Source organism: Peromyscus californicus, unplaced genomic scaffold, assembly GCF_007827085.1.
Source record: "Peromyscus californicus insignis strain IS unplaced genomic scaffold, ASM782708v3 Scaffold_24__1_contigs__length_46423439, whole genome shotgun sequence".
NCBI lineage: Eukaryota > Metazoa > Chordata > Mammalia > Rodentia > Cricetidae > Peromyscus > Peromyscus californicus.
In genome coordinates, this window is record NW_026294535.1 from 43,831,966 (window position 1) to 43,844,670 (window position 12,705).

The 12,705-nt window shown below is 59.6% G+C and overlaps 1 protein-coding gene across 1 annotated transcript in view; it reads right to left on the reverse strand.

The window, feature by feature from the left end:
• The window catches only part of Lrp1 (LDL receptor related protein 1), an 80,890-nt gene that overhangs the window by 11,121 nt on the left and 57,064 nt on the right, over positions 1-12,705 (reverse strand). The window contains 7 exon segments of the mRNA XM_052753604.1: positions 6,566-6,713; positions 7,598-7,711; positions 7,930-8,049; positions 8,307-8,435; positions 8,578-8,703; positions 9,545-9,737; positions 10,036-10,240. Of these exon segments, the coding sequence (XP_052609564.1) occupies positions 6,566-6,713; positions 7,598-7,711; positions 7,930-8,049; positions 8,307-8,435; positions 8,578-8,703; positions 9,545-9,737; positions 10,036-10,240 (1,035 nt within the window).

Genomic DNA, 12,705 nt, shown 5'->3' on the forward strand with positions numbered 1-12,705 from the left:
CTCACAAATGCACATCACACACACACATGCACATCGCACACCACACACACACGCACACCACACACACACGCACATCACACATACACACTCACACATGCACACCATACACACACACACACACACACATGCACATCACACACACACGCACACCACACACATGCAGGGAGAAAGGGCGTCACTAAAGTCTCTGCCCCTGGCGGCCAGCGTGGAGCCTCCTGCCCCCCGCGCCCTGGACACTCACGGCAGTCTGGAGGCTCGTCCGAGTGGTCCCCACAGTCGTCCTCAGTGTCACACTTCCACCAGAAGGGGATGCACTTGTCGTTCTTGCACACAAACTGGAGGGCAGGGGGGCGAGACGGGGTTGGTGGGGGGGCAGGGGGAAACTCAGGCTCTCTTTCAAGGGGCAGAAGTGTTTCCGAGAAATGGCGGGGGTTAGAGTGTGCGGGGAGGCCAGAGGAGGGGTGTCTGTACGGGGAGAGCACAGGAAGGGGAGGGCTAGCGGCACTGGTGAGGTCAGCACTGAGGTGTAGAGGGGTTTGTAAGGTGGCAAGTGTAAAGCATTGCTGTGGGAAGACAAGAGGTAGGCAGAAGTGTGGAGGTGTTAGCACGGGGAATGCCAGATGTGTGGGCATTAGAGTGGGTGCGGGGACACTGGCGTGAGGGGTGGGGGTGAGGCACGGGACAGGGGGAGTCTTGAGGGGACCCTTACCTGGCTTGCTGTGCAGTTGGACACACAGGTACGGCCATCACCGCCCAGGTAGAAGTTGGTGGGGCAGGCACATTTGTGACCACCGCCAGGGGACAGCAGACACAGGTTGCTGCAGCCTCCGTTGTTGACTCTGCAGGGGTGATTGGGCACTGCCGGAGAGAACGGGGTGGGAGGGTCAGGACGGGTCCTGGTACGTGACTCTTAGGTCACTGGGTCCAGACTGTCAGGGTGAGTCCTGCTGGGATGGCGTCTGGCCTTCTGAAGGATGTCAGGGGCAGGGTAGATCTTTACCCTACCGCTTCCATCGGGGGATTAAGACCACCGGAGACGGGGAAAGGACCTTGCAAGGCCAGGATCAGCTCAGGCTTGGAACTTGAAGCCACCCAGCATCTCCGCCTGCTTTCAGGGTTTCCTTCGACGCTCTGTCCACACTCACTGTTCCCTGGGCTCTCTAACTTCATGGCCTGGCATCCAGGAGACCCGTACTGAACCCAGGGTGGACGGAGGCTGCGGGAGGGCCTGACTATACTCTGTCTATAACTTCTGAAAGTCATACCCGGCAGGGATGCTCGGTCAGGGCCAGGGAGGGAGAAGCAGGAACTCCCGCTGAGCTGTGTGTCCCGAGTGGTGCTGAGACCAAGGCATTTCATGCCTGGTCCCCATGTCTCCCGCACCCCGAGCCGGCTTGCTTACCATCTGGCTGACGCAGGGCATGGAAGACATGAAGGTCCATGGGCCGGTGCAGGGTGCTGATGAGGAGTGTTTTGTTGGCACCTGTGGTCTTGTGGGCTCGGTTGATGGATTTTGTCTCCCAGTCTGTCCAGTAGACGTAATCTTCAAACAGGGTCAGTGCAAAGATGTGTGGGATGTCTTGGCTCAGCACTGTGGGAGGAAGACACAGCGGCAGTTGGGCAACAAGTAGAGACTGGGTTCCGCGCCTACTTGACCTCCTCGGCTCCCATCACAACCCTGAGTTGGGAACGAACCCCAGTTCCAGATGTTTCTATGGCTTCCTAAGGTTGTATATAGTGATGGCCTGTCCAACAACCACACTGCTGATCTAGAGGAGCACACAGATCCTCCACGGAAGTACGGATCACAGATGTTGCTCAGATAGTTCTCATGTGCCCACCCTCAGACCATCATCCTGGGCTGAACATGGAATTTCGCGCGCGCACACACACACACACACACACACACACACACACACACACACACACACACACACACACGGTGCAAGGAGCTGGATTGTGGCCTGGTGCCTGGGCCAGTCGAGGGGAAACACCAGGGTATTTGAAACCCCCAGGCTCCTGGTTTGTGGTTTCTGTATACACTATGCCTTCTTGCACCCCTAAACCCTACCCCATCACTTTAGACCCCCAGGCAGGCCTTGGGCGGCCTCGCTGGCATACGGACCAACATGACGATTGGAACCATCCAGGCTGGCAAACTCAATGTAGTCCTCACGGGCATCAGCCCAGTAGATGCGTTCCGTGACATAGTCCAGGGTCAGACCATTGGGCCATGTGATCTTCGTGTCCACAATGACGCTGCGGCCAGACCCATCCATGCCGATCCGACCGATCAGTGAGTGGTCACCCCAGTCCGTCCAGTAGAGGTACCTGGCAGGTGGAGGGGGGCAGGGAACCCCAAGAATCTAGAGACTGACGACGCCAGAAGCCTGCAGGGAGTCTGGGCTTGCTTCCGGGGCTCCCCCGCCCCACCGCCGCCCCTCTTGGCCACTTACCCATTCTGCACGTCCACCACGAGAGCCCTGGGGCTCACGGAGGCCAGAGCTGACCAGCACGGTCCGATAGGCCCCGTTAAGCTTGGACACCTCAATGGTGTCTCTGCCTTTGTCACACCAGTACAGGTTGCCACCCACCCAGTCCACGGCCAGCCCGTCGGGGTTACTAAGGCCTGTCCGGTGCAGCACCTGTAGGCAACACAGGGAAGAGGGCGCCTGAGTGGAACCCTCAGTCTCTCTGGGGCCTGGCCTCTCCCTCCTGTGAAAGGGAACACAGCTCCTGGCTTCGTTAGGAAGATGACATCTAATATGTCCTCCCCGAGACCGACGCCGATTATCAGCAGAGGCTCCAGGAACACCAACACACACACACACACACAAACACACACAGAACCGCAGCACACAGTGCGGGGAAGGCAGGAAGCATGTCTGTGTGCTTGCTCTCTGAGTTCAGGGAGGGAGAAGTTAAAACAGGCAGGATGTTTCTGTGGCTCGGTGAGGAGGAAGAAGCAGTGTCGTCAGGGGAGATGAGCCGTGTGCCGATGAGCCGTGTGCCGAGGGGTGTGGGGCCCATCTGTGGGGCCCCTGGTGTACCTGTCAGCTGACCAGGGGTGGCCCTTCTCCTCACCTGCACGTTGCTACCGTTCAGGTGCATCCTTCGGATCATGCTGCCCTGGGTGGTCACGTCGGTCCAGTAGATCATCTGCTCTCGGTAGTCGAAGTCCAAAGCCACGGCATTGTTCAGGCCCTGGGTTGGGAACGGGGACAGACAGGGGAGTCGGCTGCTGCTGGACACGTGTGCGTTTGGGGAGGGGCTGTCTGAAGTCAGGACGTGGCTGGAGGGAGAGGCCGTAGGAGACAACCATGGGCACAAGTGGGAAGAGCCGGGGAGGCTGTACTGGGCCCGGGCAGTCGACGGGTAAAGAGGAAGGCTTGGGTTCTGGCACCTGCTTAAGCAGTGTGTAGTTGGAGCCGTCCAGGTTGAGCTTGCGCAGGTAGTACCGGTTGGCAAAGATGAGGAAGGGCTCCTCGTCTGTAGGCAGAGGGTCCTGGCTCAGGCCCATTCTAGCAGCCCATCTTCAGCCGTACCGTCCCACGCCCCGCCCTCTCCCGACCTGCCCCCCACCACCACTCCCCTCCCGCCCCAGCCCACAGCTGCCTGACCCGTATCTCACCCTCCACCTGGCCGTCTTACCCGTCACGGCTTTGCAGCTGTGGGGGTCGCCACCACGGGGCGCGTAGCCCTCCACGCACAGACACTTGTAACTGCCGTGGGTGTTGATGCAGAGCTGGCTGCAGGGGAAGGTGGTGCTGCACTCATCCACATCGGCACAGGTCCTGCCGTCGTCTTTGAGCCGGAAGCCGGGGGCGGCAGCGGCACTGTGGGTAGAGGGAATCTGGGGCTGAGGATATACATAGCGGGGGGCCTGGGCTTCCCCTTCTGAAAACCAGGGGCCGGGAGGACCCCAGGAGGGCACGGGAAGACAAACGGTACACAGGCCGTGTGCACCCTGTCCCCCGAGCTCTCCTCACGTGGCCGTCAGCCTACCTTGGTGGTGTCCCTCACATCCCCCTGCCGTACGGGTCTCTCATCTCCCGGTCCCTCAGCATAGCTTAGCGAGGACTTAAGGCTCTTTACCATCTATATTCATTTCCTTGGGGATTTAGACAGCATCTCCAGGATAACAATTCTTCCTCCCAGGCTGGGCCTTTCCTTTGAGCCCGGGAGCTACATAATATCCTCCGTTGCCTGCTTGACAGCCCCACCCATTCTCTCCTAGCCTTGATCTGTGAACAAACCCACACAGATGGAGGCTCTGACCTAACAGGTCCTTCTGTCTGCCCCTGCTACATCCCCAGAGCCCAGCACACTGCCTGGTGAGTGCTCGGTAAGAACTTGATGTAGGAACGAGGGGGTGGAGCAAATTGTTCTGGCCAGGTTTGGGGGGGGGGGGGGTGCGTACCTTAAAGCCTATCTTCAGGTCCTCGCAGTCCTGGCTGCAGCCACTGAGCTTCCGGCTGAGACACTCGTTGATATGGCATCCACGTTCATCCGAGCCATCCCCGCAGTCGTCCTGGCCGTTGCAGAGCAGAGCCTCGGCCACGCAGCGCCCGCTGCTGCACAGGAACTGAGACGAGGCGTTGCATTTGTGCTCTGCGGAGGGAGGGCCGGGCGGCGGGTACAGGTCAGTGGGGTCACAAGAGAGGAAGGAGGAGGGAGCGGGCAGGGGGCCAGCGGCCCACGAGGCTCACCTGGGCTGGTGCAGTGCGGATTCTTGGGGGCCTCGTCACTCTGGTCGTGGCAGTCGTTCTCGCCGTCACACTCCCACTGACGGGAGCTCAGACAGCGCCCGTTGGCGCAGCGGAACTCGTTGGGGCCGCAGGTGGGGTACTCTGTGTGTCGGGGCAGGGGACGATGAGGCGCCACCCTGGCACATGGCACAGCACCATCACCGCTGGGCAGGGGCCTGTCCCCTCCAGCCACAGGACTCACCACACTCGGGGGACTCGTCGGAGCCATCGGCACAGTCCCGGTCGTGGTCACACACGAAATGCTTGGGAATGCACATACGGTTCTGGCACATGAACTCACGGTCGTCACAGGTGCTGTTGTACACTGGGGACAGAGACAGAAGCCCCTCTCAGGCCCGCCCTGCTCCAGCCCTTCCCTACGAGCGCCCGCCATCCTGGGGTTCCTGGGATGGGAGAGGTGGAATGGGCGGGGCGCCGGGGAGGCGGGGCGCCGGGGAGGCGGGGCGCCGGGGAGGCGGGGCGCCGGGGAGGCGGGGCGCCGGGGAGGCGGGGCGCCGGGGAGGCGGGGCGCCGGGGAGGCGGGGCGCCGGGGAGGCGGGGCGCCGGGGAGGCGGGGCGCCGGGGAGGCGGGGCGCCGGGGAGGCGGGGCGCCGGGGAGGCGGGGGCGCCGGGGAGGCGGGGCGCCGGGGAGGCGGGGCGCCGGGGAGGCGGGGCGCCGGGGAGGCGGGGCGCCGGGGAGGCGGGGCGCCGGGGAGGCGGGGCGCCGGGGAGGCGGGGCGCCGGGGAGGCGGGGCGCCGGGGAGGCGGGGCGCCGGGGAGGCGGGGCGCCGGGGAGGCGGGGCGCCGGGGAGGCGGGGCGGTCTGGACCCAGGTGCTAAAGCCATGGCTCTGCACTACCCAAACATGGGGCTCCCACTGAACTCCTTCCCACCCTTGGCCTCATTTGCCAGCATTTGCTGCCCACGCGGGCCTCGCGGCCTCCCCCACTCACAGCAGCCGGCTGAGATGCTCTCATCCGCGCCATCCGCGCAGTCCTTGTCGCCATCACAGAGCCAGCGCTCGGGGACGCACACGTGGGTGCCGGGACAGGAGAAAGAGGACGGGCCGCAGGTCTTGCCTTCTGCGTGAGGAGCAAGGGAGACACAGACGGGCTCAGGAGGGGACCGGGCCAAGCGGGCAGCCAGGGCGACGACACGCCCCACTGATGTGTGGACTCCCCTTCTCGGGGCACCTCCCTGAATCCGGTTCAGGTTCCGCCTTACCACAGTGAGCCGCCTCATCGGAGCCGTCCCCGCAGTCATCGCTGCCATCGCACAACCACTGCTTGGATATACATCGATGGTTCTGGCATTCAAACTGGGCCTCCGAGCAGAACTTGTCTGGAAGAGTTGGAGAACGCAGTGAGGTGGAGAGGGAGGGATGGCAGGTGGGCCAGGAGAGATGCCTGTGGCATCCCTTCCCGAGAGGCTCATCCAGAGCTGAGGTGTGACCCTAGTCTCGAGTCTGAGGGAGTGAGGCATAATGGAAAGGCCGGGGTCTCCTCCGTGAAGGGCACGTCCCATAAGGACCATGCGGGTGGGGCCCGGGTAGGGTCTTCATGCCCGCCGTGGGGGATGCTCGGGGTGCTAGGGGACTCGGCCACTCACTGCAGTGGGTCTCATCCTCGCCGTGTTCACAGTCGTCCTCTTTGTCGCACGTCCAGCTCATGGGGATGCAGCGTCCGCTGGGGCAGGCGAAGTAATTGAGGGGGCACCTGGGACGCTTCACACCTGGGGTTGGAAGGGAGGCGTGAAGACACCGCCCCTGCTGCTCGCCCCGGGCCTACCTTGGATCCGGCAGCTACCACCGGCTGACCTGGGCAGTCCCGCTCGTCACTGTAGTCTCCACAGTCATTTGCGCCATCGCACACCCAGCTGGGTGCATAGCACAGGGACGTCCGCTCACAAGGCTGGAAGAGCACGCCTTTCACACCCAGGCGGAAGTAGCTGCTGCAGTCAGTGGCACCTGGTGGAAGGAGCGGGAGGGGAGGGGCTGTGAAGTCGGAATGTCGTTGGCCCCCATAATCTCACAGCGAGTGGCACTATTAGGAGGTGTGGCTTTGTTGGAGTGGGCGTGGCCTTGGTGGAGGAAGTGTGTCATTGTGGGGGCGGGCTTTGAGGTTTCCTAGGCTCAGGATACTGTCCAGTCTCTCAGTTGACTTCCTGTTGCCTGCAAGATGCAGGACTCTCATCTACTTCTCCAGCACCACATCTGCCTGCACACTGCCATGTTCCACCATGATGATAATGGACTGAACCTCTGAAACTGTAAGCGAGCCACCCCAACTAAACATTTCCTTTATAAGAGTTGCCATGGTCATGGTGTCTCTTTTTTTTTTTTTTAAAGGTTTATTTATCATGTACACAGTGTTCTATCTGTACATATTCCTGCAGGCCAGAAGAGGGCACCAGATCTCATTACAGGTGGTTGTGAGCCACCATGTGGTTGCTGGGAATTGAACTCAGGACCTTTGGAAGAGCAAGCAGTGCTCTTAACCTCTGAGCCGTCTCTCCAGCCCGGTCATGGTGTCTCTTTACAGCAACAGAAACCCTAACAAAGACGGGTCATACCCAGTTCCCTCTAAAACACACCCTGGGAGCAGCTGCTGGCCCCATGGTGCCTTGGTTTTCAGAAAGCTTAAGATGCCCTTCCTACCTGCTCCTTCCCTCCCTCCCTCCATGGATCCCAGGAGCAGGAAGCGGGACAGAGACAGGGCCCAAAAGGCTACAAAAGCTGCTACGTGGGGCCAGGAAGGCTGAGAGGAAATAGGGCGGAACAGCCTGAGGCAGGAGGGACAAGGGACAGAGATGGTCTGAGGCTGGAGTGGGCATGGGAGGGGTGGCACTCACTGCAGTCCATCTCATCGGAGGCGTCCTCACAATCCACAAACTGGTTGCAGCGACTGGAGTTCCCGATGCAGGACCCATCCCGGCAGCGGAACTCGCCCACGCCACAGGCTGTCTCTAGAACAGGGCCCGTGAGTACCATCAGGCCCAAAGTCCCTCTGTAGGGCCACAAAGGCCCAGGACAGAGCTCCAGCCTGTCTTTGGAGTGCCCTGAACCAGCTCTCTTGGGCCTGGGGTGAGGACATGCTTGGCCAGAGTGAGGACATGGTGGAGGCTGAGACGTAACCGGGGGTAAGGTCGGGGGCTGAGGCTGGGGCTTGCAGGATCCCACTCACTGTTGCAGGGAATCTCGTCCGAGCCGTCCCCACAGTCATCCATCCCATTGCACCACAGCATGTTGGATACACAGCGGCCGTTGTTACACTGGCGGAAAGTCTTCTTACAGCGGCGGGAGTCTGCAGGGGGGCGGGGGGATGTGTGCGGTCACAGCAGGCACGGGTGTGTGTGTGTGTGTGTGTGTGTGTGTGTGTGTGTGTGTGTGTGTGTGACCTCTGACGACTTTAGCCCCCTCCTAGGGTCCCGGTTCAGACTAATCATTCTGCCCTTTATGAGCTCAGACTACGGAGCTGGGCCACGGGGGGCAGGGGTCTGGGGGAGAAGGTCCTAGGCGGCCGCAGTCTGAGGAGAGGAGAGGCTGGGGTGGGCTCCTTACTACAGTAGGAAGGCTTCTCGTCAGACTTGTCCTTGCAGTGGGAGACACCGTCACAGGTGAGGCTGAAGCTGATGCATTCGCCATTGGCGCACTCAAACTCATCCTGTGCCCGACAGGACGAGTTCACGGCTGGGGATGGAGAGGGTTCCGTGAGTTGGGGCCCAGCCCGAGTCCAGCTCTGTAGCCTGGGCTGGAGTCTAGAAGGAGGGCCCCTTGTCGTACTGAGGTCCCCACCAGCAGCCTCTACCCCAGCTCCCACGAGCTCCCTCACCCCGGCAGGTGAAGTCCTCCTGGAGGATCCGGCCCCCTCGACAGGAACAGTTGACGTGGCCTTGGTGGGTGAGCAGGCACAGATCCTGGCAGCCTCCATTGTTGATACGGCAGGGGGAAAGCTCACCTGAGCGGAGACAGGGAGACAGCGAGCTGCAGGCTGTTTCCTATTCTGCACACTCCCAAGATGCCCACCTAGTATTCCAGGGCTCGGTATGACCCCAGCAGCCATGGGGGGTTCACAGCAGTGGGGAGGGCCTGGCATGGGGTGCTGGGGTGCTGGGGTGCGTGGGCACTGAGGGCTTTGAGATGAATCTTGAAGGAGATTGTAGGTTAAGAAGTGTTGAGATGTGTGTATAGTGGTGGCCAAGGGTGTGCATAAGACTTGGGAAAGCCTGTTAGTGAAATACACACATACACACACACACACACACACACACACACACACACACACACACACACATACACACACAGATGTAGGCGCACCAGATCATCTGGGCCAGGTGTAGGTATGTGTGTTTATGTACAGGCATGAGGGTGGGCATAGGCTGCACCTGGTATGTGGGTATGAGGTCAGGTTTGGGGTGTGGGTAGCTTTGGGTGGAGGGAATTACTAAGCCCTGTGACAGGATCTCCAGAGATGGGGACAGCTCCTAGAGCAATACAAATGTGTGTTTGTGTGGGCAGTTTGCACGAGATGGACCCAAGTATGTCAAGTCCACACATGTCTACAGATGTCTTGAGGGAGCTGGGGTTGAGGAATATTAGGGCGTTTGGAGTTTAGGGAGGTCTGAAGGCATGTAAAGATATTTATCTATACAACAGAAGTCCAGAGAGACACAAGACTGTAAGGTACACGTGTGTGTGTATGTGTGTGTGTGTGTGTGTGTGTGTGTGTGTGTGTGTGCGCGCGCGCATGCGCGCGCGTAGAGAACAGGAGCACAAGGCTGGCGGCAGGCCCCACTCACAGCTGTTGGTGTCGTTGGCCACCGCGATGATGCCCATGGGCTGCTGGGGGATGTCCACACGCAGCAGCTTCATGTCACTGCCTACATACTTGTTGGCCCGCTGCACTGCCCGCCGGACCCAGTCAGTCCAGAAAATATGCTCTCCGTACACCGCCAACCCAAAGGGGTGGACGGGCTCTGACTTTAGGATCACCTGTTGAGACAGGAGCGTGAGTGTGCCCATGTGGTTCAGGCCCTCTTACCAATCCTGACTCTACAGTGGGGGCAGGGCAAGGGAGGCCTGGGAAGTTACGGAATGGGAAGGATCTGTGGATGCGGCGTGCCTTCTGCCTCGTCTAAGTGACGTCAGAACCCCCCAGGGCAAAGGCAAGACCGCGGGTGGGAATTTTTATTCTCTTGGGTCTCCCTGTCTGGTGCTCTGTATCTGGGCAGCCTGGCGGTTCTGACTTGGTTTCCCCTCACGTCCCCGCCCACCTGCCCCACAGACTCACATAGCGGTGGGAGCCGTCGTACTCGCAACGCTCAATCTTGTCCAAGGTGGCGTCCGAGAAGTACAGCTTCTCCGCACGGTGGTCGATGGCCAGGCCGTTGGGCGTGCGGATATCCTTCTCAATGAGGGTCAGGACATTGGCTCCCGAGAGGGCTGCCCGCATGATGCTCGGGTGGAGCTCGTTCCAGTTGGTCCAGAACATCAGGCTGGCGGGAGGGGGCGGAGGGGGCAGAGGGGTCAGGAACCTCAGGGTCTGCCTTGAAACCTCGGAGACAACTAGAACCCAGGATGTGCTCCCCAACCTGACAGCCGCAAAGGCCAACACAGCCTAGGTGCCCGAGAAGAGCCTAACCACTGAACGCGCAGTTACTGCAGTACATGGCTAGACCTGATTTACTGCGTGTACCCGCAGGGATGCGCTGTGGTGTGGGAAAGGACCACCTGCGTTTGCTGAGACAGGAGACTGGGCTGACAAGCAGGTTGGGCTCCCGGTCCCCTGTCCTGCCTCCACCACTTTCCAGTTAGGTGCCTTTGGGCAACTTACGTGGGCACTCCGTGCCTCAGTTTCCCCTTGTTCAGTGGGGGATAATACTGCTGCCTGACAGAGGGTTGTAAAAATTAAACAGTGTGTATTCATCTCAAGGACAGAGTTTTCTGTGAGTTTATGGCTAACTGCTCTCTCTGTACTGAAGCTCTTTACCGAACTACCCAGGAAACCCTTGCTAAGTGTTGACTGTCTCCTTGGTCTTGGGCACACGTGGGCCGCGCCCTCAAAATTTGCTTTCTCCACAATTTTAAGGCCTCTGTGAATCTGGGGTCTGACCCTCAGCTATGCCCTGTGGCTTGTGGGTGTTTGAGGACCTCAGGGGACATCAAACACAACTGTGGCAGCATGGTCACCCTCCGACCTTGATTCCTGAGACTCAGTCACCTGACCTGGGGTGGTGAACCCTTTATACACACCTTCCTTTGAGACGCACCAAGAACATAAAAAACAGTTTCGGAATAGAACCCGCCCTGGGCCACCCAGGCCTCAGCCCCTCCCTGCTCTCACAGATCTCCAACCTGGGCTTGCCTTGAGCTTCCTCTGTAGCCAAGGATGACCTTTAACTTCTGATCCTCCTGCCTCCGTCTTCCAAGTGCTGGGATTATAGGAATCATCCCAGGTCTATGCAGTGCTGGGGTTTGAACTCTGGACTGTACACATGCCAGGCAAGCAGCCTACCCACTGAGCCACATCTCAGTCCTCTTCCACCTCTTTATTCTCCCGACTCAAATCTATCACAGCAAAACTCGTCTCCTTGGAGGTCCTTGTAGGCTCTGTTCCCCAGGGTTTCTCTGTGTAACGCTGGCTGTCTTGGAACTCACTCTGTAGGCCAGGCTGGCCTCGAACTCAGAGATCTGCCAGTCTTTGCCTCCCAAAGGCAGCACTATCCCTGGCTAGTGAGAGAACTCTTTATGGATGAAGGTGGCATCTCATTCAGCCTGTCCGGGGACACCAGCTATACCATTCTCTCTTGCTCAATCCCTTCCTCTCTCCATTCCTCAGATAAGGCCTGATGTATCCCAAGCTAACCTTCAACTAGTTATGTAGCTAATGACCCTCAACTCACTGTTCCTACCTCTACCCTCCCGGATGCTGAGATTAGAGGCGTGCCTGGCCTAAGTGTTCTTTCTTGACTCTGTACATTCTAGCCAGCGGCTTCCACGCCCTCAGGTCCTCACTCACAGCAGAGCATCAACCTGGCTCACATGGGACGCACCGTGGGTCAAGAGTTTGGCAAAGCCGTTCTGTGGGATAGTGTGATGGGGGAGGGGAGGCTCTCCTGGAGTAGGTGGCCAGCAGCTAGGAACACGGTGGACTTTCTACCTGTCCACTGTATGCTTCCCAAGACCAGCAGTGCTCCGGTGGGGCTCAGGAAAAGTATGGCTGGGCCTCTATCCTGACTCACTAGCTCCTACCAGGTCCCCGAGACAATCTCGTGTCTCTCCTCAGGTGCCGTGCGCCATGGGTGTCCTCCAGTCGCTCCTCAGATTGCCCTGAGCTGCCTCCCTGCGGACATGCTCCCAGACTTCCAGCCAGGGCAAGCTGTTGGCACGGTCATGCTGTCCTCTATCCTCCACAGGAGTAGACGGGGCTCGGCATTCTTGCCGCCTCGTCCATTCTCTATGTATTTTGGTTTTTCAGAAACCACTGGCCCTGGGATATGGGGAGGGCATTTTCCTGGGCTCAGCCGAGAGGAACCCGGGGTAACAAGGTGGTTGTCTTTTCTAGAATGGCAGAAAACTTAGCATGACAGTCTCTCCCGGGAGGCTCCAGGCCCAGGAGGACAGGACCCGGGGCCAGCCCAGACAGGTGAGGTCACCAAGGTCTGGGGCAGGGAATCTTTGTGTCCTCAGACAGCTGAGGCAGAGGGGAACAGAGGGTCCTTGTGCTGGGCCTCCTGGGAGGGATCTGGCTAGAGTTATGCCAAGATGAGGAATGAGGGTCATATTCACCACCCTGTGTAGTTGTTTCTGGGGTTTGTTGGTTCCTTTGTTTCCTAGTGAAGCTGTTGATAAACATTCCAACGCTAGCTGGTCTGGGACAGGGGCGGGGTGTGTGTGTGTGTGTGTGTGTGTGTGTGTGTGTGTGTCAGACACAAGCCAGGACTGCTATGGGGAGGGTGTG